Below are 26,897 nucleotides of genomic sequence, written 5' to 3' on the forward strand. Positions count from 1 at the left end.
ATTTCATTAGCTTCCTCTTTTCTGTCTGCATTTGGCCTACGCATTTCAGCTAAGCAGGCTATTCCAGAGCCAGAGATGACATAAAAACCCAGAAGGGTTTCTGACAAGAGCTCTGATCTAGACAATCTTAAAATTATGGAAGTGAGTACATGTCCCCAACAGTAGCTCCTCATCTTTAACAACGATTGAAACCCCTAGGAGAGTATATGAAAGCAGCAGATACAGATTTGGACACGACTGGTGTCTACAGTTCTAAGGCCTTGACCTCTTTCCTTGGCTGGTTCTAAAACAGACAGTCCAAGGAACCACACCTGTTAAAAATGACCATTATAGCAGAAGACTGCCTGGTCTGGCCTCCGTGGGAGAAGATGCTCCTAATTCTTGAAAGACTTGAGGCCCCAGAAAGGGGGAGACTTCATGGGGGAAGAGGAGCAACTTCTTAGTGGCAAGGGGGAGGAGGAATGGGATGAGGAACTGTGGGAGGGATCAGGAGTAGAGTCAATGACTAGAATGCAAATAAATAAAATGATTTTTTTAAAAATGAACACTGTGACACCCTCATTGGGAATGTTCCTGGGTATAGGTCCAATTCAGCCTCCTCTCCATTCTGTGAGTGTATGTTGAGCATCTGTAGTTGAATCTCAAAGATGGGGTGTTCAAGAAAAGATTAAAAATGTAAGCAATAGGGGCTGGAGAGATGGCTCAGTGGGTAAGAGCACCGATTGCTCTTATTAAGGTCATGAGTTCAAATCCCAGCACCCACATGGTGGCTCACAACCATCCGTAAAGATATCTGATACCCTCTCCTGATGCGTCTGAAGACAGCTACAGTATACTTATATATAATAAATAATTTTAAAAAAATGTAAGCAATAATGTCAGAAGTCTTTAGTGTTGACTGTAATCAGAATGCTTGGTTTGAACTACAAGTCTCTGTTGCTGACATAAGCACATTCCTTGTGATTACTCTATCCTCTGCCATTTATGGGTATCCTTACAACCAAGACGTTCCTCCAACCCTTATTTTTTTAAAAATTCATAACAATATTTGCACAAGTACAATATTTACATGGATATCTAAGTTCTTGGATATCTAAGATGACTCTTGTTGCAGACTATTGATTGTATACACACTGTACCATCTACCATCTATCTATTATCTATTTATTTATTATCTATCTGTCTATTATCTATCTGCCATTGGTTTATCTATTTATCATCTATCTAATCTATTTACCATCTGTCTATAACCATCCATCTACCCATTATGTATCTATCTGCCATTTATTATCTATCTATCCATTTATCTACCTATCTATCTATCCATTTATCTACCTATTATCTATTATGTGTTCTATAACTCCCTGAACTACATGAGAATGAACATGAGAGTGGAGAATGAAAGAGATGATCAGAATGGGGGAGCACATACATAGTAGTTGATCGGGCCCACAGTACTCCTAAACTACAAGTAGAGAGCAGGTCTGCACTGAACACCAGGGATATGGTTATGAAAGGAAGAAAAACTTCTATTACAGTGTAGCATTGTATGTTAATTATGATTGACAATAATTAACTGTGTATCAAAATAGCTAACGAAGAGGATTTTGAATGTTCTAAACACATAGAAATGATGAATTTGTTAATTACCTGATCAGATCATTACACATGGTATATATGTCTTGAAATATCACTCAGCACCATATATATTCACAGAATTATTATGTAGTAGTTAAAATTTAAAGAGCTATGGATATGATTTGGTTGATAGAGTGCTATCAACCAAATTATCTATAGTAGACAAGTGCAAGGGCCTGACCTTAACCTCCAGTACTGGAAAACAAAACAACAAAACCCTGTCATGTTAGACCAGGGATGGTGGGTGGTGCTTGAATGCCAGCTGCATCATGAGGGTGACATCATCCTAGGTTCTATGAGGCCTTGTTTCAAAATTAAAAAAAAAAAAACTGTCCTGGGAATATGACTCAGTGCTATAGCACTTGTACACCATGGCTAAAGCCTTGGGCTCAATCCTCAGTACCACAAAAAGCAATTAAAATACTATCTAACTGTATACATCACCATGCCTCCCTAGATGTGACTGCAAGTGAACATGCTGTAACCAGAGCCACAGACTGAAAACAAGCCCAGCTTATTTTCTTTCTTTAATAACATCCCCATCTGGGGCTAGAGTGGTGTCTCATGGAGAAAGACAAGCATTTCATAGCCCGATGAGCTGAGTCTGATCCTTGGTAGGAGAGAACCAACTCCTATAAACTGTCCTCTGACATACCCTCACAAGCACGCAGTAAATAAGTACATATGCTAATTTAAAAAATTATTTGTTTATACTAGAAATTTAAGTGGTCCCTATTTTATTCTGTGTTAGATATACAAGACAGGGTACAACCCTTCCTTAATGACCCTAATTGAAATATGCAAGGCTGTGAGACATAACAAATATTTATGTCTCACTTTCTAATTTACTGGCATTAGTAGAATCTTCTGTATACATCACCATGCCTCCCTAGATGTGACTGCATTTACTGGCATTAGTAGAATCTTCTGCATCTGGTAAGAAAACTGAGCATGAGGTAGAAGGTCAAGCCCCTGCCTTCTCTAAAATTCCCTCTACCTGTTATTGGGCATGATATAGTATTGGGGAACAGAGCTTTTGGGGTCAATATTCACTTCTGGTTTTATTATACTCTAGCTCAGAGATCTTGATCAGGTCACTAACCTCTCTGATCATGAATTTACAAGTCTGAAATAAGAATCAAAAATACCTACTTTGGATGATTTTTTAAAACACCTACATAAGATTATGAATGTAAAATTCTCAGTCTAGTTCTTGATATAGAATAGCTCTTAACAAATGGTAAGTGCAGTCATCATGACTAACAGATTTAGAGGGGCCCATCTGTGCCCTTGCACAAATCCTTCTGAGGGAGCTACGGAAACAGATGAGATGAGCAGATCTTTCCCTGAGTGGGCTTCTAGTCTAAGTAGAGATGAATATGCACACACTCAATCACAAAGCTTACTGCTAACACTCCTAAGAGTTGGCATGTGGGTCTGCGGAAACAGTGCAAAAGATGTAACCCACTTTGAACTACCCAGATGCAGAGATGCTGCAAAAGAGAGGTAACCTTGGCAATGGAGGGAGCATGTCTGATGGGACAGGATCATTGGAGGGACCATGAGGAGCAGACCGCAGCTGAGTATGAGGGCTTGTGGAACACTGGGAGAAGAACAAAGCTATGCAGGCTGCACAAACAAGCTTGTTGGGGTGGGTAAGGTGACAGCCTTTGCTTTGCATAAATTTGTGCTTTGAGGTGCATTCTATAAGCAACTCTATACAGTAGGAGACAGAATGGTATGGGAATGATACAGGAGGGAATGATATGGAAGTGACTCTGTGTAGGGCAACTAAAGCCAAGGTTATAAATGAGAATCATAAGAATGGGGAGAGAAATCAGATCTACTAGCTAAAGGGCAATGGGAGCTTTCCTTCAGAAAGAACTAGTGTAGTTCTCCCCCATCAAAATGAGGGTCTCTGCCATCAAAAAGAGGGTCTCCTCCATCAAAACGAGGATTTGCCCTGTCAAAATGGTGGTCTACCCCATCAAAATGAGGCTCTCTCCTGTCAAACAAGGGTATTCCCCATCATAAAGGGGCTCTCCTCATAACATATCTCCTCTATCAAATGAGGATCTCCCCTTTCATAATGAGGTCCCTCTGTCTTTTCAGAAATCTCATCTTTGAGTCCTTTGGAAGGAACAGAATCTTTGTTTTACTTTAACATGTGTTGGATTTTGACCTATCTATATGTGACATTAAACTTCAAGATGCTTTAAATCACTTCCAATACACATTCCATTTCTATCTATACTGGAATTTGTAACTTGGCTGTGTCTAGTCTTTTTGCAACCTACCCAAAGATTAAAAGCGCATTTCCCACCATACACTAACTAGTTTTATTTATTAATTTAAAAACACATAATTTGTAAAGCTAGTAGAGATACATTTGTCTTTTTGTGTAAAAACTATTCAAACCTTAAGTAGCTAATGTTAATGTTCTGAAGACTTTGAGGTTGTTGATAAGAAAATGGTTCAGCCTGATCCTGATAAAATGCAAATTACCACTAAGCCTGATTCTAAAGCTCCTATCCTCAGAAAGACCTGACTCAGATGACCAGGCTAAGTCACTTTCCTTCTTCTCAGTGATAAGTACTGTAGCCAGTTGAATATAGCAGCACTGCACTGAGGTTGTCTCAGTTATAAACTGCATGGGTATGTGAATAGCTTTCTACCCATCCTGGCTGCAACCCTCATATTTAATGGAATTTTGGCTCTGAAATGGGAACATGGGCTGTTCATTGTTCTGTATTGGCTACTCATTAGATTGCATGTAAGATTTTATTTTCAAACACTCCTAGAAGCCCTGGACCCGTCAGGTTCCAAGATGAGCAGAAAAAAATAGAGACAATGACTCAGAAATTCTGATTTGCCAGAGAAGGATTGCTTAGCTATGGTTCCAGTGGGAACAGGTGTATGGATATAGAAAAGTCCCTGCCAGCTCCACACAAAGGCCCAGCAGATTCCAGCACCCCTGTGAGAGCCCTTCACAGTTTTCATAAAAACCCTCATTTCATGCTCTGGTGGCAGTGACATCACTGGGTGATCCTGCAAGGAAAAGGATGTGCCTGAGTCTCAGAATGGCAACTCCCCTATGCTGGCCTGCTGTGCAAGTGCATGGTGCTCTCTGAAGTTTGGGAAGAGCATGTCTGGTGTTTTCCTTCCTCCCTGTCTTAGAGAAAGAAGCACCAGGAGTTATTTCTGAAATCCTGGATCCCCTGTGTGCCAGGAGAATAGACCACTGACAGGAACTATTTGCACATGCTAAGCTCAACTGGGCAGCAACTCCCTGAGCTGCATTTGGGGGAGATTGCTGTAACTCAACAGGATTGGGAAGCTACACAAACTATTGAGACACATTTTTATATGTGGAAATGAAGAATGTCAAAGGCATCTCTCTTTCATTCAATGTTATCACCTGTACTGCGGTGGCCTGCTTGTAAGCTGGCTCCTTGGCATAGGGCCCCGACCCAGAGGCAGCACAAAACAAGCCTGGACCACGAAGCTCAACCATGAGAGGTTTTGTAGCTCAAAAGTGACCTCTGGATTACACCAATGACCTCCAAGCCAAACAACACACATCCTCCACCTCTTGCTATGATCACAAAGCAAACCATCCTATTGTGGTTTTGCAGGAGTCTGTGGAAGGAAAATCTTGGAAACAGTGAATGAATAAAAGAAGCAATACACAAAGACAAAGAACCAGAATGTTCAAAGTCCCGGGTGCATTAAGAGAACTAACTTTACATTGATAGAATCATAAGACACTTAACATGAAGAGTAGCAGAGTTTATCAAAAGGAAGAGAGGAGAAACCCCAGGAATGGGAAACCAGAACATAATGTTCACCCCACTTGGGCATAACAGGAAGGTATAGACTCCCACCTCATCCAGGTCTGCACTCTTTAGCTACTGAGAGTATAGAAATTAGGAATACTGTTACTCAGTGGTAAATTCTAAGGGTCAAAAAGTGTCAGGAATGGAGTAGGAACTCATTTATTTGTTAAATGAATAAACAGTTATATGTTTGGTAAGTCATCAAGAGGAAAAGTGGACCAAATCAATGATCATGAATAACTATTGTTATTCTTAGGGATGTTAGTATCTGGAGGGGTCATCACATAGAAGTGCTCAGTAAGATCTGTTGGTTAAGTTTGCTGAGTATCCCAGATTCTAGAACTTCATTTAAAAATTAAGGACAAAGAGGCACAATAAGTGAACAGACCTCCCTGCCGTAGCTGGGGGCATTCTGAGAAAAGCTCACGAAAGAAAATCTTGCCATCACTCTAGAAAATTCTCTTGGCAAGAGTCCTTCCCTAAGACAGCAATGGCGTTCTGCTGTCAGGCCTCATTAACAAGTCTTACCTCCTTTGAACTTCATATAAAAGGAATAATGCATTATAATATTTTGTTTCTGTCTCCCTTGGTTTAGCATAATGTATGTTAGTTATCCATATTGATATAAATATTAATAGTTCCTTCCTTCTTATTAATGAGAAATAGTTGGTTTTGTAAATATGCCACATTTTATTTGCTCATTCCCTTGGGTTGTTTCTGATAGTTTGCTGTGTTGGTCAAACTGCATGAACATTATCATACACATGTGTGCTTGGGTGTATGTATGTATTCCTGTACTGATTGTAACCAGGGATGGCACTCCTGCGTGACAAGGTCTCTGTGTGTTATATGCATTTCTCTTCATAAAGCCATAGCCAAACAATTTCCCTTACTTGTTGTAATTTAAATTCTCAGCTGCAATGTATGAGTCTCTATGCCTACACTAGAAAATAATACTGAAACTCTTTTCATGAATAGCTGCTAAGTGGGTGTGAACCTGAGTCCTAGAAAGTATTTTAATTTGTGTGACCCTATGGTGGGGAAGACCCTACCAGGGAAGAGCACATGCCTTGAATGCAAAGGTAACTGAGTTCAATCCCCAGCACACTGCACACACAGGTATTATATGCCCCTCAAGATCACTGATATTAAGCATTTCCCAGAATACATCAACATTTAAGTAGCAATTTTGTGACATATCTAAGATAATTTCTGTTTTTATTAATACTCTTGATATTTTTATTATTGATTTATAAGTCATTTTCATATTTTAAATATGCATCCTTCATACATGTATTATTTCTTCCAATTTGTCTTTTGTCTTTTTCATTTCTAAATTTTTATATAGCAAAATGCTACTTATTTTGAAAGAATGCAGTTTTTATATTTATTGGATGCTTAAGAAATCTGTTGTCAGACTGAGCAGGTAATATTTAGGTATATATTATATATTATATACACATGTAACAACAATGAAAAAAGAGGCCATGAATTTGAAAAAGAGCTAGATGGTGTATATATGAGGGCTTGGGGTTGTAAAGGAAGAGGAAAATGGTAAAATTATATTATAATTCAAATATAAAAGAAGAGAAAAGAATTCTGAAGTCCTCTTGGCCTTTCACAGTCTCCTTCACCACCTTCTAGAAACCTCCTGACTTTAGTTTTGACATAAAGCTACCATTTGTCTCGGAAGTTTTCTGGTACATTGTGTAAGTAAAGAACGTGTATTTATTTTCCTCTGGCCTCAAGCTGACTTTATGGTGTGTGTCAGGAAGGCGCACACCATCCATCTTCTTCCTCATCCATTAGGATCACTTCCCCTTCACAGATTAGTTTTCACTATTTCATCATCAAATACAACATTAGCTGGAGAGTGTTCGTGGACATGACAGACACAGCACTCCCAAACGCATGGCTACTGTGATTGCTTGCTCAAGATCAAGCTGGCCAACAGCCCATCACAGAGCTCCTCCCCTTAGCTGAAGAGGTGCTGACAGTCAGTGGCTGGCAGGTAATACATCTGTTTCATTAGCAGTGAGGTACCTGGTGGGTTGCCCCATATACATATCTATGTGCATCGGAGCCGCACTAATTAGATTCCATATGCCATAAGAATTAAAATTAAAAATAAAATTAAAAGCAGGACATGAAGTTGAGATAGAGACATGATAGAGGGTCTGGGAGGTGCTGCAGGGGCAGAACATTGTATTCATGTGTAAAATTCTTACATAATGAACGTATTATATTTAAAAAGATACAGTTATAGTATTTTCATAGACAGCTTTCATCAGATTAAGGAATTAATTGGCCCTCTTATCAAGATGGATAGTGTTTTTTTTTTTGAATGTGTTTTCTGCATCTCTTGCAATAACTATATAATTTTCTCCTTTATTCTGTTAATATGGCAAATTACATCAATTTACTTTTTGAATGTGAAGCCAATATTAAATTCCTAAAATAAACCCGTTATCTATGATGCATTATCCTTTTAGGCAACATTATTGCCTGTGATTAGTAAGATGGTGAAAAATTTTGTGTACATTGGTGTTACTGATTTTATAAACATTTGATTGAATTCACAGTGAAGCCATCTGGACATGAAGACCCTTTTCTCCTAACACCATAGTAGAAAATAGAAGCAATGCAAATAAATTACTTTTTCTCATTAAAAAGGAGAAATATTTTTCTGCTGTACATTGAACATCTTAGAAAATTCAGAAGACTGACTGCTTTTTGGTATCAGTTTGGAAAAATCATGTTTCTCTGAATTATTTTCCCATTTTATCAATACTTTCAAATTTATTGACAAATTTTATGTGCTTTTTCTTTATTACCTAGAATCTGTGATTTCTATAGTGATATCACCTTTGTGGTTTAATATTAATTGTTTATGTTTTTTGCATAATCATTGTTGCTATGAATTATTAATTTTATTAAATATTTTCCTAGAGGTTGGCTTCTATACTGTTGACTTTTAATCTTATATCTACTTTTTTTCCTCTGCTTCATTTGGGTCCTTTTCCTAGCTTTCTATGTGTTGTGAGACAGAGGACTAGACAGAGAGACAAAGTCTGGCTCAGCCTCCTCATGCTGAGATTACATAGACATGAACCCCCTTTCTCTTTCTCTCTCTCTCTCTCTCTCTCTCTCTCTCTCTCTCTCTCTCTCTCTCTCTCTCTCATTATGGACTTTACAATTTGCCTTTTTAAAAGGGCTTTTATTTTATCTTAAAATTTTACCTTTTACATTTAAAATTATATTATTTTATTTTTATTTGTGTGCAGGTGTCTGTGTCTGCGTGAGTGTACAGCATGCATGAGTAGGTAAAGCCTGTAGACAGACACTAGGTCCTCTGAGCTGAGGCTGCAAACAGTTACAGGCCACAGACATGCACGCTGGGAGCTGGCCTCAGTGCTCTCAATGGCTGACCCATCTCTTCATCCACTGATTCCCTTTAATCACAATGAATTTGCAGGCATAAATTTCCCTCTTAAAACATATTCAGCTTGGCTCTCCTGGTTTTGATATGCAGTGTTTTCATTAACACTCTACTCAAAATATTTTCTAATGTCTTCTTATTTTTTGCTTTCACCTAAGATTTATGTAGACGTGTGTCATAATTTCCAAACATGCATTTTCTGGAAATGCCTAATTTATTGCTGAATTTAATTTGAATACTGCTGTGATTACAAGATTCAATCTATACCATTTCAGTCTTTCCAAATACAAGGCTCATTTTACATTCCAAAATAAATCTACCTTGGTGAATTTTCCATGTGTTCTTGAAGGAACACACATTTTGCAGCTGGTGAATGTAGCGGGCAAGTGTTTCTTGAGCTGTCTTGTCACCTCTAGGAATCTGTGCCTGAGCCTGCAAGTCTAGGCTCCTGTTTATAGGGCATTTTCTTCTATTTCCTATTAGCTGTGAGATGCTCTCACGCCAAACCCAGGTACCTTCCTCCTTACCAGGGTCTCTCTTCCATTTGATGTGCAAGGCAATGATAAACTTCAAGATGCTAATTTTTTTAGAAATGAGGCACATCTAGCCAAATACTAGTCAACAGTATTATTTTCTATTTTGGTCTATTTACATTTTTACTTTTATTGTAACTGGTTAAGCCCAATTAGTGCAGCCTATATGTGTGTAGGTGTGGAGCATGGACACACTAATAGTGACCCCACTCCCGGAGAAAAGTGACTCCCACTTCCCCAGCCACCATCAAGGTCAATAGCTCTTCCACCAGGAATAAGGGGTCAGGAACCTCTTTCTCCTCCATGTGGGACATCTAACTGGCTTGATCTTGTGCAGATCTTAGACAAGCAACTATGGCTGCTGTGAGTTCATGGGCACATCAGCCATGATTCGTGTTCAGAAGACAGCATTTCACACCTTTCTTCTTCATCTTCACACCTGTCTTCTCCATCTTCACACCTGTCTTCTCCATCTTCACACCTCTCTTCTCCATCTTCACACCTCTCTTCTCCATCTTCACACTTCTCTTCTCCATGTCCCATCTTCATACCTCTCTTCTCCATCTTCTATTTTCACACCTCTCTTCTCCATCTTCACACCTCTCTTCTCCATCTTCCATCTTCACACCTCTCTTCTCCATATCCCATCTTCACACCTCTCTTCTCCATCTTCACACTTCTCTTCTCCATCTTCCATCTTCACACCTCTCTTCTCCATCTTCCATCTTCACACCTCTCTTCTCCATCTTCCATCTTCACACAGCTCTTCTCCACCTTCACACCGCTCTTCTCCATCTTCTATTCCTTATTATGCTTCTTCTGCCTCTTCCTGCATGTTGCTTCCTGAGTCTTGACCTTCTTGTTGCATTTGTTATGTGGTGATTGACTTGGTAATTGGGATAAGGAGGGAGAGAGAGTATGTCCATGGAACAGGTATCATTGTGTGTCTTTACTTGAACATTTGCCTTGTGAGACTTATACTCCTCATTATGATTTATAGACAGCCGTAGAAGTGATACTCTGACATTTTGAAAACTGGTTTACTACAGTAAAAGATTACACAAATTAGAATACAGGATGTTCAAAATATGGCAAATAGAGAACATGGTACATGCTTAGAAGATGGAAGAAAGTCAGTGAGATCTTTGCCACAGTGGACATTTCTTACTGATTTTCTGTAATAGATGCTTAAACATTTTTAAATCTGCCCAGAACCATCCCTGATGGGATATGAGAACAGCATGGGATATTAGGTACATTCCTGCACCTGCCTGGTTCCTAGGAAGGCTGGCCCTGGGCCTTGGATGGAAGCTGACAGTCCCTGCAGGGGAAGTTCCCTTGGAGAAGGTGCCTTCCACCCTGCTCTGCCCATACTCCTTCCTCCCCTGCATTCTGCACACACTCACCTTTTCCCATTCCCGGTCCTTGTTCAGAACAATCACCACAAGCCTCGGGTGCACCTGATAGCCTTCCTCGGTGAAGGACAAGTCCTTGCCATCCCAAGTCACATTGACCATAAATCTAGATGGAGGAAAAGACAAAAACACAATTAGGGATGTCTTAAAGAGGCACTCAACAATGGTGTGGGGGCTGCTCTCAGCACTATATTAGAGTATAAACATGTACAACCATTGCTTATCATCACATAGAGCCTGCAACTCTGGACCTATTGGGACCTATGGAAGCACTGGTAATTACACACACTCAGATCCACCAGCCTGGACTCATTTGTAGAACTCCAGTCCTGAATCTAGGCATTAGTAATCAACTGCCTAACACTTCTGACTAGCAAAATTCATTGACCTGGATTCACACGATCTTCTTATTTGAGAATCTAAATGCATATAATTTTCTCCCGCCCCTGACCCTGTGTTTGTGTGTATGTGAGTGCACAAGTACATGCGTGTGAACATGCAGGTGAGTATGGCTATCTAAATGCATGTGGGTGACCATAGAGGCTAGAAGACAAAAGAACATTGGACTCCAGGAAGCTGGAGTTACAGGTAGTGATACGATGCCTGCTATGCACACTGGAAACTGAATTCTGGTCCCACCAGGAGCAAAGGTAACCATGTAGCCATCTTCCTTGGCCTGTGTAATCTCTTCTCTGTTCTTAGGTTTCCCTGAAGGAAACTGCTTCCTCACAAACCACACTTATCTGGCTTCAAGGAAATGATGACCCGTCTGTTTATTACTCATTCAGCTAATATGTATTCACTACCTGTCAAGGCATAGCTAGTTGGATGGAGATAAATAAGAGAACAGATGTGATACCTGCTCTCATGAGTTTACCGTCTAGGAGAGGGCAGAGCTTAGCTGATTAACCACACATCTCTGACACGATACAAGAAAAGGAATAAGAAGTTGAGAAAACAGCTCCTGTGGCAACTTGTCTGTTGTGTAAACATTAGGACCTGAGTTTAGATTCTCTGCATCCTGTTAAAAGGCTGTGTAAGGGGCACATGCCTTCAATGCTGCTGTTGCTGCAGCAGCAGAGACAAGATGGGCTCTAGAGATTGCTGGCAAGTGAATCTGGTTGAATCGATCATCTCCAGGTTCTGTGAGAGATTCTGTCCATGATGATGATGATGATGATGATGATGACAACAACGACGATGACAGCGACGACGACAACAACAACAACAACAACAACAACAACGATGATGATGACGTGACAACGACATGGAAATTAATTGAGGAAGATACCTTGGCCTCTACATACATGATACGTGCACATATATAAGCACATGCATCCAACTGTCTCTCTCTCTCTCTCTTTCTCTCTCAAAAGAGAGAAAAAGAAAGAAAAGTATATTGTAGGAAAGTGAAAAAAGGAAAAGTAATTCTCAGGAAGTATATATTTATCTATGGAGGTTAGTCAACATCGGCTAGGTAAGAGAAGATGGGAACAGGCTAAAGGAACAATGAGTACAAAGGACTGTGGTATGTACTAGACACTCCATACTGACAATTAGATCTGAAGCAGATAGAAAGAGAAGTGTGACATTAGGCAAGGCTGAGATGGTGGATGAGGTAGACAGCATTGAACTTTGTAGGAAGTATTCAATTTTTTTTTTCAGTTCTACATTTACTTTTATTTTCTTCCCTGAATATCAGTTACTTTTTATTAGATATTTGCTTTATTTACATTTCAAATGATATCCTCTTTCCATGTTGCCCCTCTGAAAACTCCTATCCTCCCTCCCCCTGCTCACCTCCCCCCAATTTCCTGACTTGCATTCCCCTATACTGGGGAATCGAGCATTTACAGAGCCTCTCCTCTCATTGATGTCTGAAATGGTCATCTTCTCCCATATATGTAGCTGGAGCCCCAGGTCCCTCCATGTGTACTCTTTGGTTGGTGGCTTAGCCCCGGGAGCTCTGGGGGTACTGGTTGGTACAAATTATTGTTCCTCCCGCAGGGCTGCAAACCTCTTCGGCTCCTTGGATCCTTTCTCTAGCTGCTCCATTGGGGACCCTTGCTCATTCTATTGGTTGGCTGTGAGCCATTGGTATTTTGATCCACATTCCAATAAGGATCAAAGTATATACACTTTGGTCTTCCTTCTTCTTGAGCTTCATGTGGTCTGTGAGTTGGATCTCGGGTATTTCGAGTTTTTGGATTAATAGCCACTTATCAGCAAGTGCATACTATGTGTGTTCTTCTGTAACCTCACTCAGGATGATATTTTCTAGCTCCATCCATTTGCCTAAGAATTTCAAAAATTCATTGTTTTTAATAGCTGAGAAATTTCCATTGTGTAAATGTACCACATTTTCTGTATCCATTCCTCTATTGGGGTACATCTGGGTTCTTTCCAGCTTCTGGCTATTATAAATAAGGCTGCTATGAACATAGTGGAACATTTGTCTTTATTACGTGTTGGAGTATCCTCTGGGTATATGCCCAGGAGTGATATAACTGGGTCCTCAGGTAGTGCTATGTCCAATTTTCTGAGGAACCATCAAACTTATTTCTAGAGTGGTTTTACCAGCCTTCAGTCCCACCAGCAATAGAGGAGGGTTCTTCTTTCTCCATATTTGCTGTCCCCTGAGTTTTTGATCTTGGTCATTCTGACTGGTGTGAGGTGGAATCTCAGGAACTTGCATTTCTCTGATGATTAAGGATGTTGAATATTTCTTTAGTGTTTCTCAGCCATCTGGTATTTCTCAGCTGAGAATTCTTGGTTTAGTTCTATACCCCATTTTTAATAGGGTTATTTGGTTCTCTGAGTCTACCTTCTTGAGTTCTTTGTATGTATTGGATATTAGCCTTCTTTCGGATGTAGTATTGGTAAAGATCTTTTCCCAATCTGCTGGTTGTCATTTTGTCCTATTGGCAGTGTCCTTTGCCTTACAGAATCTTTATAATTTTTATGAGGTCCCACTTGTCAATTCTTGATCTTAGAGCATAAACTATTGGTGTTCTATTAAAAAAAATTTTCCCTGTGCCCATGTGCTCCAGGTTCTTCCCCACTTTCTCTTCTATTAGATTCAGTGTATCTGGTTTTAAGCGTAGGTTCTAGATCCATTTGAACTTGAGCATTGTACAGGGAGATAAGAATGGATCAATTTGCATCCTTCTACCTGTTGACTGCCAGTTGACCCAGCACCATTTGTGGAAAATTCTGTATTTTTCCCCCCATTGGATGGTTTTAGCTCCTTTGTCAAAGATCAAGTGACCATAGGTATGAGGGTTCATTTCTGGTTCTTCAATTCTATTCCATTGATCTACCTGCCTGTCACTGTATCAATACCACACAGTTTTTGTTTTTTTTTGTTGTTGTTGTTTTTGTTTTTTTTTTTTTTTTTTTTTTTGGTCACTATTGCTCTGTAGTATAACTTGAAGTCACTGATGGTGATTCCACAAGAAGTTCTTTTATTGTTGAGAATAATTATTGCTATCCTGTGGTTTTTGTTATTGCAGATAAATTTGGAAATTGCTCTTTTAACTCTATGAAGAATTGAGTTGGGAATTTTGATAGGGATTGCATTGAATCTGTAGAGTGCTTTAGGCAAATGGCCATTTTTACTATATTAACCCTGCCAATCCATGAGCGTGGGAGATCTTTCCATCTTCTGAGGTCTTCTTCAATTGCTTTCTTCAGAGACTTTCTTCAGAAGGCCATGGAGAACCTTGAAAAGGAGGTGTAAAAGGAAAGCACTCAGGCAGAAGCAGCCAAGCACTGCCTCTGCATCAGAGGGAACTTCAATACTTTCATTCATGGGTTGAAACACCATTCGTTAGTCAGGCAGTGGAGGCTTGCTTGCTCTTTTCCTTCCCTTTGGTGGCTCTTGGCTGGGTCTGATGAGCTAAGTAGAGCTAGATAGAAACATCCAAGGAATGTTCCATTTCACAGCCCCTGTGCCTAGGGACTATGACAAGATTCTGCAAAGACCTATCAATTAGAGACATTGGACTTCCTTCAAATAGCTCATTGTCAGTGGTCTTTCAATGTAACTAATTGGGACCTAAATAAGGCTGCTTTAGTCTTCCAAGCTGAAGTTTTGATTTCATTTCTAAAACTATTTTTTGTCCTTCCAAATTGCCTGTTTAGTCATCCATCCACCCATCAAATATCTATCTACCCTTCTACCCATCCACTCATTAATCTATGCATAATTACATTCATCACCCACACACCTTGATCCATCTATTGATATGCCCAACCATACACTTATCCATTTCTCTTTCCACCAATCCATCCATCTACCTACACATTGGCACATTAGCTATCCATAAGCCTATCAATATTTCATCGATCTACCCATCCATTATTCCATGCAATAGTCTGTTGATGACTATATCAAACATTCTCTATGTCATGAAACTGCTAAGAAAATAACACAGGAACAATCATACAGCTTTCACATCTAGGGAGATGGTCACAAAAATGAAGGTGAAGAATGGCAAGCATACTATTGTATATGTTTGTTACTTAAATGGGTAATGTGCAGAAGGTAAACTGCGGTAAATTTTATTGCAACTCCAGAGCTAGACTCAGGAAACAAGCTAGACCATGCTTGTGTCCTGTGAAGAAAGAGCATGGGTCAAGATGACGGACGGTAGGGGATAGCAACTGCAGCTTGCATGAGGCAAACAGCACAGTCAAAGGCAGAGAGAGATACAGCTTCATAGTGAATTTGATCAGAGTTAGAATCATGTCAGAAGGATTTGGAGCTAGGGTGTGCTGGGAGTAGGTGGGGGAGTGGCTTGAGGTGAGAAGCTAAAGACAGAAGAAATTGCCTCATCAGCTACAGTAGAGGGATTATACTCATTCTGTTTTCTGGGGGTAGAGGCTGGAAGAGAGGGTTTGTAAGGCACAGAAAAGCAGAGACCAGTTAGTAATCAAGGCAAGAAAGGAAGCAAAGGAAATGGTGTTTGGGATGAAGTGATTGCACCAACAGGCCAACAGTTGCAACAGAACACCCTGTTGAACTACAGTGTAACTTCTGTAACAATAAGCCACACTAGTAAAAAAAAAAACAAACAAAACCCACAAAAATAACAATAAAAACAAACAAAACAGTCACCTAAGGGCTTTCTGTGCTTCATACTCCAAATCCATAGCTAGAATGACCAGTTCCTGGAGATAAATAATCCAGAATTCTTGGATTAATGGAGTTTAGACAAGATCTAGTTTATAACCTAAATGTTTATAATTAAGATGTTTGTATCAAGACAATGCAATCAAGACAATGTAGCAATACAATTGATACAATTGTATTAATACAAATGATACAATTGTATTAATACAAATGTTTGTATCAAGAGATTTGGAAATATTTTGTTCCCTTTGGTTTTGTTCTTGTTTTTTCTTTCTATTTAGAAGGTAAATGCTACAGGTTGAACCTTGACTGTCCGCCACAAAGACCCACAGATTGAAGTACTGAAGCCTAGGTGCTATAGTTGGCCGGGGGTAGACGCTTTGAAAGTGGTGCTCATTGAGAGGCCTGTGGGCCATTGAAGGGGTGAGTGGGCCCTCTGCTCCCTTCCATGTCTTTCATCTTCCTAGCATGAGGTGAGCAGTTTCTCCACCTCCCCTCCACCCCCTACTCTTGCCATGATACTCGGCTTCACTATGGACCTAAAACTCCACTACGCCATCACAGGTTCCCAGCCTGAGAACAAATAAGGACATCTTCTTCTGGAGCTGATTGACAGAAACTGACTGCCACAGTGGGTCAGGGGATAAAGGTTTTGGTTTTGGCATAGAGAGCTGGCCTTCAGGAGAAGCACTTGCAGGTTATATCATGTGACTTGAGGGTCACACTCACGGTTTTAAGTAAGAGGCTAGTCTGTGTGAGTCATCAGCTTTCTTTGGATTCATCCATTGAATGTACTCAAACTTCTAATTTATCACCTTGATTCTTGAACAACATTCCTTTCCCTCTATTTTCTGAATAAATAAAGTGGGATTAACAGGGTAATTCATCATATCTGACCAATCAAATTTCAGATTATGTGAAAACAGTGATGTAGAAATCCCCGTGTCCTGATTTTTACTGTGTTTCCTTAAATGCCAGTATTCTAGAGCAGTGTCTCCATGTACGAAATGTTGATATTATCTCTGTCTTTAGTACTTCGGGAGTGACAAAGAGCTCTAACAGAAATTTCTCCTGAACACCATTTTCATTATGAAGTCAGCAAGGAGCAAGTACTTACTAACTCTATTTCCTGCATCCAGCTCCTAGGATGGACAGTGCATGTCTCCTTAGGCTTTCTTCCCACTTAAACCTATACCAGACCAAAATTCTTTACTGTAGGAGATACCATTATATACCACTTTGCTCTGTTCCCATTATTACCTGCTGAGCACTTATATTAAACGGTAAAATCATATCACTGTCTTGCTTATCGAAACTAATTAGCAATCCAGATAAAAATACTAGAACCCCTGGTGGCTGCTAAGCTTCAGTTTATATCTTCAATATTCCCATCTGGAGCAATAAATACAAGAAAGCATGCTAACAAAATACACAAGGTGGTATGGAGATGGTATTCTACAAAGGTCTGCCTTTGTCTTCTAATCATTCAGCGATGGCAAAGTGGTTGAGATAGCATTAACTTCCCAAAATGAACTACTTGCAACACATGTACACACAAGCTTCCTGTAGTAGAGTCACTCCACAGCCTCCGGGATGTAGGGCTACTGACTACCTGGAATGACCCTTTCTCCACTACCTGCACTTTTTATCTATTAATGGCCAAGGCCCAGGAGAGAACATGGACGCCATACTTCCTATATCACAAACAGGGCCAGAAATTCAAGTTCACTCTAGATCAGCAGTGTCTCTGATACAAGGATGAGCTGCATAGGGTTATGGGAAACTAGTTAGGTGGATGGTCTAGACCAGGGCGTGTCATAGGTCTGATATAAACCCTGGATTTTATTTGTTTAACGTTTATGATTATCGTTGTTGCCGTTGCTATTGTTGAGCTATGTGTGTCTAGGTGGGGGTTGTCCATATTAGTTCAGGAACCTATGGAGGCCAGGAAAGGGCATCAGAGCCCCTGGAGGTGGAGCTACAGGCATCTGTGGCCTGTGCCTGGTGCTGAGAACTCAGTCTAGGTGCTCTGCAAGCACAGTATATACTCTCAACTACTGAGCTATCCCTCCAGCGCCACAGCCTATTTAAAGAATATTTTGTTTAAAATAAAGTGATAAGGTCACAGGAAGGTACAGGAAGATAACCCAAGACATAGGCACACGGGCATGAAACCTGTGCTGGATTCCCCTCAGAACTCACAGACAGAAGCTAGGTTTCAGTTTCTATTGGACGGTTGGCTTAGGCTTTGTATTTTGTTGTTATTTTACTTTTCTTTCTAATAAGCAAAAGCACACATCATGAAGGAAGCCCCTTGCCCACCCTTTGCTTGTTTAATGTTGTATTTGCAGTGAACATAGTGCCTGGCAGAGAGCTAGCACGGATCAAAGACTGCCAGGAGCAAGAACAGAATTGCCATTTCTAATGAGCTGATGTTTCCTGATGTCAAAGGACAAGCTATTCCAGCGCTTCCTACTGGACCACCTGGGCTGCATCTTAGCATTCTCTGAGCTCCCTCCACCTCCTTCACTGTTGTTTTTGCTAAATGCCATGTTGTGACCGGCAGGTTGCTTTGTAAATAATCGTGTCTATGGCCACGGATGAGTTAGTGCTCTTCCTGTGACCGTGGAGGTGGGCACCTGGTCAAAGGGCTGAGACTGATGACTATAGAAACCCATCCTAAATGGGACATCTCTGTCACCAGCACTCAGGGTCCAGAACAGAGGAGGGCCGTAAAAGCACAGGAGCTGGAGGAGGGACTCAGGTGCTGCAGAACTCTGTCTTCCAGGCACGGCGTAGCCACTTTGGTCCTGAATTTCAGCCACTGTGATTGCCTGCACAAGATGAACCAGGCCAACATCCTACCATTTAGCAGGGAAGGGCTAATGAGGCTTCTTCTCTGAGGACCTAAAGGCAAATGACGGTCATTGGCCAGAGGAGACATTTTCTTCAGTGGTTTAGCTACTGATAATGTTCCCATGGTCCTGCCAATGATCCTAATTAAACCCATTGGGTTGCCAAAACCAAAAACGAACAAACAAACATAACACAAAAACAAAAGTTATCAACTGAAAATGGAAGAGGGGATTCTTGGGGAGAGAAAGGCTTAGCAGAAGTGCAGGGAACAAGAGAGGAAAATAGAGAGATTTCAGCCAGAATACATTACACATGTATTAAAATATCATAATGAATCATATCATAGTAACAACTAATTTATCATAGTAAAAACACTTAAGCTGTATCATTCCCCATCACCTAACATAACTCAAAAGCACACAGGGTACTCTGCACATGACCAGTACACAGTAGCTGATAGACACTCTATCTCCCACGCTGTTTCTTCGCCTAACACTCCGTTGTGATGCAGTTCCGCCTGTTTACAGGCGTACTTCTGGTTGTCACCTGAGTGTGGCCACGTCCAGCGTCCCTCAGACCTCGATTAGAGACAGTGCGTATACTCTGTGAGCAGCTGTGTACACCAAATGTCTCATTCTTCCAGTTCCTACTTTGTCTTTTTTGCCTCACAGTTGTCTCTTTTAACTTCCAAAATTTGATTATTTGAAATGTTCTCTAGACATATTTATTATTTACCCTTTCCCTTTAGACTTGAATTCTCTTACTCTTTCATAAATGCCACCGTAACCCATTTAGTGTTTCTCAATTTTCCCTTAATTTCCCATCTGCTCTGCTATTTCCCAAGTTCTGAGGGCTGCTTTCCTGACTCTTTCCAGCCCTTAAATGCCTCTTCCAGCAGACCTGGGTGGAACAGCCTTTCCCTTTGTCATTTGATTTACATGTTTTGCAAATCAGAGTCATCATTTTTTTGCTTTTTGTTTTTTTAATCTGTTCATGTTTTCCAGCTCATTTCTATAAGATTTGGGTACTTTTTCTAAATTCTTTGTTCTGCTCCTGCAATTCTTCCCAGTCTCTCTCTCTCTCTCTCTCTCTCTCTCTCTCTCTCTCTCTCTCTCTCTCCTCCTCCTCCTCCTCCTCCTCCTCCTCTTCTTCCTCCTCCTCCTCTTCTTCCCCCTTTGCCTCCTCCTCCCCCTCTTTCCTTCCCCCTTTCCCTCCCCTCTTCCTTTCCCTCCTCCTCTCCCTCCCCTCCCCCTCCCTCTTCCTCTCTCTCTCCTGGTGGTCTGCAATCTTTTTCACACTGCTGTCTGCTTAGTGCTTTTTGGTTGCTCAGGGTAAATCTGCAGCCCAGCACATAGATTCTCTGATCTGGAGTTAATCTCCAGCATTGGGGGAAAAAAACCTGAATGCCTTTGTGTTTTCTCCCATGCTCACCTCCCCAGCCCGTGCCCCTCCCCCTCCCTCACCTCCCTCACCTTGCCCCATCTCCTGTGGCCAGTGCCCTGGTGGGCATGGCTTCCCGTTTGTCTTCTCCTGTATTCATCTCATTGGCTTGCTGGAGGTTTTCTGTCCGCTAAACAATTGATAAACACCTAATGCAGAGCCAAGAAGCAGATGTCAGGGCTTAGTTCCCTAACTCCAACCCACAGTCTGCACTGTCCGGGCCAGTTCACATGAGACAGTCTCAGAAACAGTGACATAAATGAATTTTCATAATGGCTGGAGAGAGAGAGAGAGAGAGAGAGAGAGAGAGAGAGAGAGAGAGAGAGAGAGAGAGAGAATGAATCACTCCTCTAATACAACTTCTATTATTGCAGTCAATTGAAAAATATTTTGACTAATAAAATATTGATTTAAAAAAATCTCTCATTATAGAACTGGGAATTCTATGCGCACTAAGCAAGTATTCTACGTCTGAGCTGCATCCCAGCCTTGCTTTTCACTCTGTTCTGAGACAGAGTCTTGATAAGTTGCCCAGACAGCCCAGACTGGACTTGAACTCACTCTGTACCCAAGCAGCCCCTGAACTTGTAATCCTTCTGCCTCAGCTTCCCAAGTAAATAGGGCTGCAAACCTGCTCCACCAGGATTGGCTAATGCTGAATTGTAAAGGTTTAGAAAGAAGGAGGTTGTCTTTGGATCACTCTAAATCTAAAAGCACTCACTGGTAGCGTGCACACCTCCTGGCCAGAGCTTCCGCATGCCGCCGAACAAAGGAACGAACGCAGGAGCAGACACGGTCTGGAGGCTTTTGTATGCTCAGAATCTATTTCCAGTGAACTGGCTGCAGATAAGAAATTGTCTAAGGCCTCTTGTTTGTTTCTGGAATCTCCTTTACTTACTGAAAGTTTCTGGACATCTGAGCGGCCATCAACAAAGTGGCTTTTTAAATCCCAGCTGGCTACTGTTCCTTATATGTGGGATATGCCAGGGAGCCTAAAATGGAGGAATCTGTAATGTCTGAGTGCAATCAATGAATGACACATTAAAGTCGCCCTAAATGCACTCCCGTTTACCTCCAGTGCTTGCCCTACCTCTTGGAACTGCTGGAGGAAGCGACACAACCAGCTTCTGAAACGGTTCTAACAGACTTTACAGAAGAGGTAGGCAGAGTGGCAGCTGGTGGCTTACTTGGTCACTCGACCCCATGCTTGCAGACTACTAGAGATATTTCCTTTGTATTTTGTAAACAAGATCTCCTGTGCTGTAGCCTGGCCTTGAATGTCTGTCTTTCTGCCTCCACCTCCTGAGGACTGGGTTACAGGGGTGAGGTACATGTTCTATGCATGTTCTGTGCAGTTATAGTTATATATTATATATAGTTATAGTTATGTGTTCTGTGCAGTGCTGTAGTTAACTCCCAGGATGTCAGACACTCCGGGCAAGTACTCTGTCAACTAATCAAGATCTTAAGGAACCAGTTATGCATGGGATATTGTTTCCATACACAAGAAGGGAGGGCAAAGAAGAGGAAAGAAGAAATGCAGAGAAGATGTGGACCAATGGTCACTCGATACAAGACATAGCTCTGTCTTAGAATGTCTAGTTACCCTTTCCCCCATAGGACACGGGTGCACAGAAGAAAGGACTTGCTAGCAGTCTTTGTTAGCTGCTATGTGTCCCATGGAGAACATGGAGCAGTATGTGGCTTTGTGCTCAGACCACAGCATTGGATGGAGGAAGTCACAGATGCCTGTCCTTTCCTGTAAACAAGCCCTATGGGTCAGTCTGGTCACTATTCTCTCTGTTCTTCACAGAGTGTGGAAAAATCAAACAAGGCAGCTTGAAAGCCAAGAAGGAAGGCATAGCCAATGGTGCTCTGGAGTTGCTGTCACCTCTTAATTCCTTAAGACATTGAAACTCCCTCTATCACTTGGGGAAAAGTCTGTTTGTCATCAAACGGGAGAGCAGCTATATGTGTGTTCCTCTATAGTGACACGGAGAAGCATCCTAATGGTCAAACCTTAGTTCTTGTCCCAGCTCCTTGGCTATGCGAGAGCAGCTGTTTAAAGTGAGGGACTCGATTCACTTAACCTTCACTATTGCATGATGTACAAGATGCTTTCTCTGCGTGACCTCAGCCATCGCCACTGAGCCCAGTGTGAGTTTCTCCTTCTGCAAAGGAAAAGGAGAGAGCCTGAGGATTGGAATCACTGGGAATAGCCATGCAGGATGCCAGGGACCTCTGACTGCTCACCAGTACCAATACCCTCTCCTTCTGCCTCAGGAAATAGAAATGTACTGAGCAGCACGATGGCTGAGGTCAGTTATCCCAGTACCTCAGGAGGCAGAAGCAGGCAGAATGGGCAACATAGTGAGACCCCACCTCAAAATAAAATGCAGAGAAGAGGGGGGGAGGTTCTGGAGATAAAGTTTAGTGAAAGAGGGCTTGTCCAGCATGCCTGGGGAATTGCATCTTAGTGGTTAAATAAATAAAGTACAAAAGAAAAAAAAAAACCTTTTTAAAGAGAAAGAAAGGGAAGTTCCTATTTTATCTAGAAACAGAATATTCAATAATAAAGTTTATAATCTGGAAATTCTAACCTATGTTCAGGACAGTAGGCAGAGAGAAGATTAGTACAACTACATAGGTTACAGAAAGTATCTTATAGTGAGACAGTTCAAAGCAGATGTGATAGCTGGAGTAGCCGTGGTTATTTTGGACTGTGAGGTAGAAGCCACTGGCCAAGGTAACAGAGTCACAAAGCTAGGGACAACCTTGAGTCTCTTTTACAGAAAACAGAAGCCGGTTCCCATCTTATATAAGCTACATATGTTTCAGATTTTCCTTAGATTATAGTGTGGGGGGAACCCGGTACTTCATGAATCCTTAGACAAGTATGTCTCCATTGAGCTACATATTCAGACCATTTTCTATCATTTTAAACACAGTACATTCTATCAGAATTGCACTGTAAAGACATGACTGTGCTATGAACAGTGCTCTTTTGGAATCCAAAGCCTTTGGATGAAACAGCGCCAGCCCCAGTTTAGACTTGTCCAGTTTCAAGATAGCTAGTGGTTTGTTTCCTTCCAGCTCCACAATAATGGGTCGTCTTCCCAGAGCTCCTCACTCCCGGCTGAACACACAAGGCTTTGGTCCTGCCCCCACCACTTGTAACTCCTATTCAGATATCCCCCTGCCTCTTCACATACAGTTTTTTGTTGCCTGTTTGTTGATAAATTTTTTTGTTTTAGAAAGCTGCTCAGGGGAGTGGAGCATGTGAATGCACACACACCAGCTTTTTTAGTATTGTTTGATGGGTTCTGAGGATCAAATTTAGATACTCATGTTTGAAAGGCATGCATTGGCTTAGTGTTTTTATTGTTGTGATAATACCATCATAACCATGAGCAACTTGGGAAGGAAAGGGTTTACTTCATCTCACAATTCTCAGGCTAGACCCCTTCACTGAGGGAGGTGAAGGTAGAAACTCAAGGCAGGAACCTGGAGGAAGGAATTGGCGCAGGAAGCCCTGCTCACTGACTCACTCCTCACAGCTTGCTCAGCTTGCTTTCTTACAGTACCCAGAAGCCCCTGCCCAAGGCCCAAGTTCTAACAGCAAACTGGAGCTCTCCCAATCAAGCATCAATGAAGAAAAATAGCACAAGGTTGACCAGAAGTCAGTTTGGTGGGGGTGTTTCTCAGTTGACGTTTTCTCTTCCTAAATGACTCTAGCTTAAGTCAAGTTACACAAAACTAAACAGGACACACTCTGCTGGCAGATGCATTTCCTCAGCTCCAGGCTGACTTCAAGCTCCACTTATTGCCTGATAACCTTTCCTTTTGATGGCTCTTGTGAGCCAGTCCTTCCTGGGCTACCTCTGGCAACACACTCCATTAGATGCTCTCTAGGCATCTCAGATTTCCACACATGGTTAGACTAGAAGCCAACATGGGGCCTTCCTTTGGGTCAACAGGCTGTTGGCCTTGGCTCCTTAAGCAATGTGGTCAGTGCTCACCTCGGGGCCATGGCTTTTACTCCACACCAAGCATGAGGCTGAGTGGTGACAACAAAACAGAAAGTCAAAGTCTGCATCCTCTCTGCCTCACAGGATTGAGCCTGACCTCGCTCTCCACTGCAGTGGTCCCACTTGACTTGGCCCTTGCCTGCCTTTTCGATTGTGGGACTCTGATTCTCTGGCCTCTACCACCTCACTATTGGGATTACAGATGCCTCATTGACATGGTCCTAGGACTCAAATCAGGACTCTGTGCATGCAAGGCAAGTACTCTAACCACCGAGCTCCTCCCCCAGCCCTGTCCATACTCCTTTACCCTTTCTGTTGCCTACATCATCCTTCTTAGTCACTCTACAAGACATCTCAAATAGCACCTTCTCTATGAAGTGGTCCTGATTCCATAGTAGGTGAGTCACCTCCAGCTCTTAACTTCTGGAGAGTCACTTCTGTCTGAATGAACACATTCACCATTTAAATTACCCTCTTGGGGTAGATTTGAAAAAAACAGTGCTTGCCTAAGACTTTTCCTTTCATTTGCCCAGAACACCCACAGAAATGAAACACACACCTTCAATGGATATTACATGAAATGTGTCTCCAGTCTTTCCTGGTTCATAGTCTATATGACTGCACCACTTATGCCAGATTTTAAACTTCTTGGAGACAACAGTTCACAGCCCAGTGTATAGAATTCCGGTAGCTAATGAGGGGAGAAAACAAACCTAGAGACAGGCAAGCTGGAGTTCATTTCTGTCACTTGTTCTAAAAGTGCACTGAGTTACAGTTGCTATCCTCCTGCCTGGAGACTGGGTAGACAGAACTGCTTCCAGATACCCTTCCTATCATACTGTACAATGGTGTTTGTCCCACTGCCAGCTGAGTAGTCTGAATCTCCAATGAAATCACATGCAACCTTCCTCAGCAGGCTGAAATGAGAGGCTGGGGACATGGGTCTGTGGGTAAGAGCTGTAGGAACAGGATGACATTAGTTTAAATCCCCACCACACTCATGAAATCTAGGTGTGGCTGTGTGTTCACCCAATTCTGTGGGGAGACAGAAATGGCTAAGGCTTGTTGGCTGTCAGTCTAGCTCCAAGGTTAGTGACTGTATTGTAGGGAACAAGACATGTGCGCACAAGGTCATGTGTGTGTGTCACACATACACACCACACAGATATACACTACAGAAAAGCTCATATAGCCTCCTATTATTCAAAGGATAAAATCTGTATGTCCTTAGCTTTTCCAACCTCATTTCCCCTAACTGTCCTTTCTATACCATGCATCAAAGCAAACCCATGAGGTTCTGATAGGCACTGTGATCCCTGGTCCTCAGTTCTTCTTCCCACACTTCATGCTCTTAAGAAAGCAGTGGTAGCTGTTTCTGGATGACAGACTCTTAACCACCGCCAGTAGTGCGTCCAGCTATGCTCATTGGCCCAGGGATGGGTAGTCCATTTCACATCCTCCAATCAGATTGCCTCTTTGGGAACTTTCTGTTGCAGTTTGGAAGGAGTTATTAGCTCTTCTGGATTTAAGAAGATATAGTGATGAAAGAATTATGCAATTTGCCAAGATCACACTATTCCTTTTATTGAGTGAGTCAATATATCCTTTGGGCTGTTTGTTTGTCTTGTTTAGGTTGCTTCCCAGCACTTAAAATATCACACCTATTATCTGTCAAGTCATGAAAGAAAGTAGAGATATTTTAGCATAGGGCAATTATGAAGATATATTCTATTTCTTTAAATGAAACATCTTAGAGTAGGATTTCTTAAAATCCACAAAATGGAATACTATATGCTTATACAAAAATAAAATAAAACAGGAACACAAAGGAAATTGAACAACAAGGTATTCTGCAGGAGTGAAAGAAGTGATACTTGAAACATCATATGTTATAATATATTATAGGATTCTATTTTATACAATGTCTTCCAAAAGACAAGCTACAGGTGCAGAAGACACATGAGTGATGGACGAAGGTTAAATGTGTAGAAGTATGTAACTGTACACAGAGAACCTAAGTAGGTAACTGTACAGAGAGAGCATAAGAGATGTAACTGTACAGGGGGAACATAAGAGAAGTATGTAGCTGTGCCAGGAGAGTATAAAAGAAGCATGTAGCTGTACATGGAGAGCATAAGAGATTCTTGTGCAGAGAATGGGACTCTACCTGGATTTTAGTGAGAAAGACAGCACAAGTCTATCTTCATGTGTTAGTCACATCATTGGGTAGTGGGACAAAAACGCCTGACATGAACAACTTAAGGGATGCAAGGTTTCTTTTGACTCACAGCTTCAGAACGCACATGCCAGGAGTTTGGAATCTACAGTTCACTGCCTGTAGCAAGGCGTGACATCACGGCCATGGCAGCACATGGCAGAAGTGGCCCATTCAATGGAGCCGGGAAATGGAGAGTGGGGACTGAAAACCAGCTACGACTTTCCAAATAAAGGCCTTGGTGACCTGCCAACATTTCCAACATGGCCCTGGAAACCAAGTGTGCACTGTAAACCTAGGAAGGGCAGCGCATATTCAAACGACAGAACTATGTGCTTTATGAGATATTTATACTCATGCAAC

General features: G+C 41.5%; 1 protein-coding gene across 2 annotated transcripts in view; it reads right to left on the reverse strand.

Annotated features, from left to right (window-relative positions):
• The window catches only part of Grin2a (glutamate ionotropic receptor NMDA type subunit 2A), a 404,218-nt gene that overhangs the window by 120,175 nt on the left and 257,146 nt on the right, over positions 1-26,897 (reverse strand). For both annotated transcript variants that reach the window (XM_052195339.1, XM_052195340.1), the window contains exon 3: positions 10,853-10,967. In XM_052195339.1, the coding sequence (XP_052051299.1) occupies positions 10,853-10,967 (115 nt within the window). The remainder of the gene's footprint in view (positions 1-10,852; positions 10,968-26,897) is intronic.

The sequence above is a fragment of the Apodemus sylvaticus genome, chromosome 10, assembly GCF_947179515.1.
Source record: "Apodemus sylvaticus chromosome 10, mApoSyl1.1, whole genome shotgun sequence".
Taxonomy (NCBI): domain Eukaryota; kingdom Metazoa; phylum Chordata; class Mammalia; order Rodentia; family Muridae; genus Apodemus; species Apodemus sylvaticus.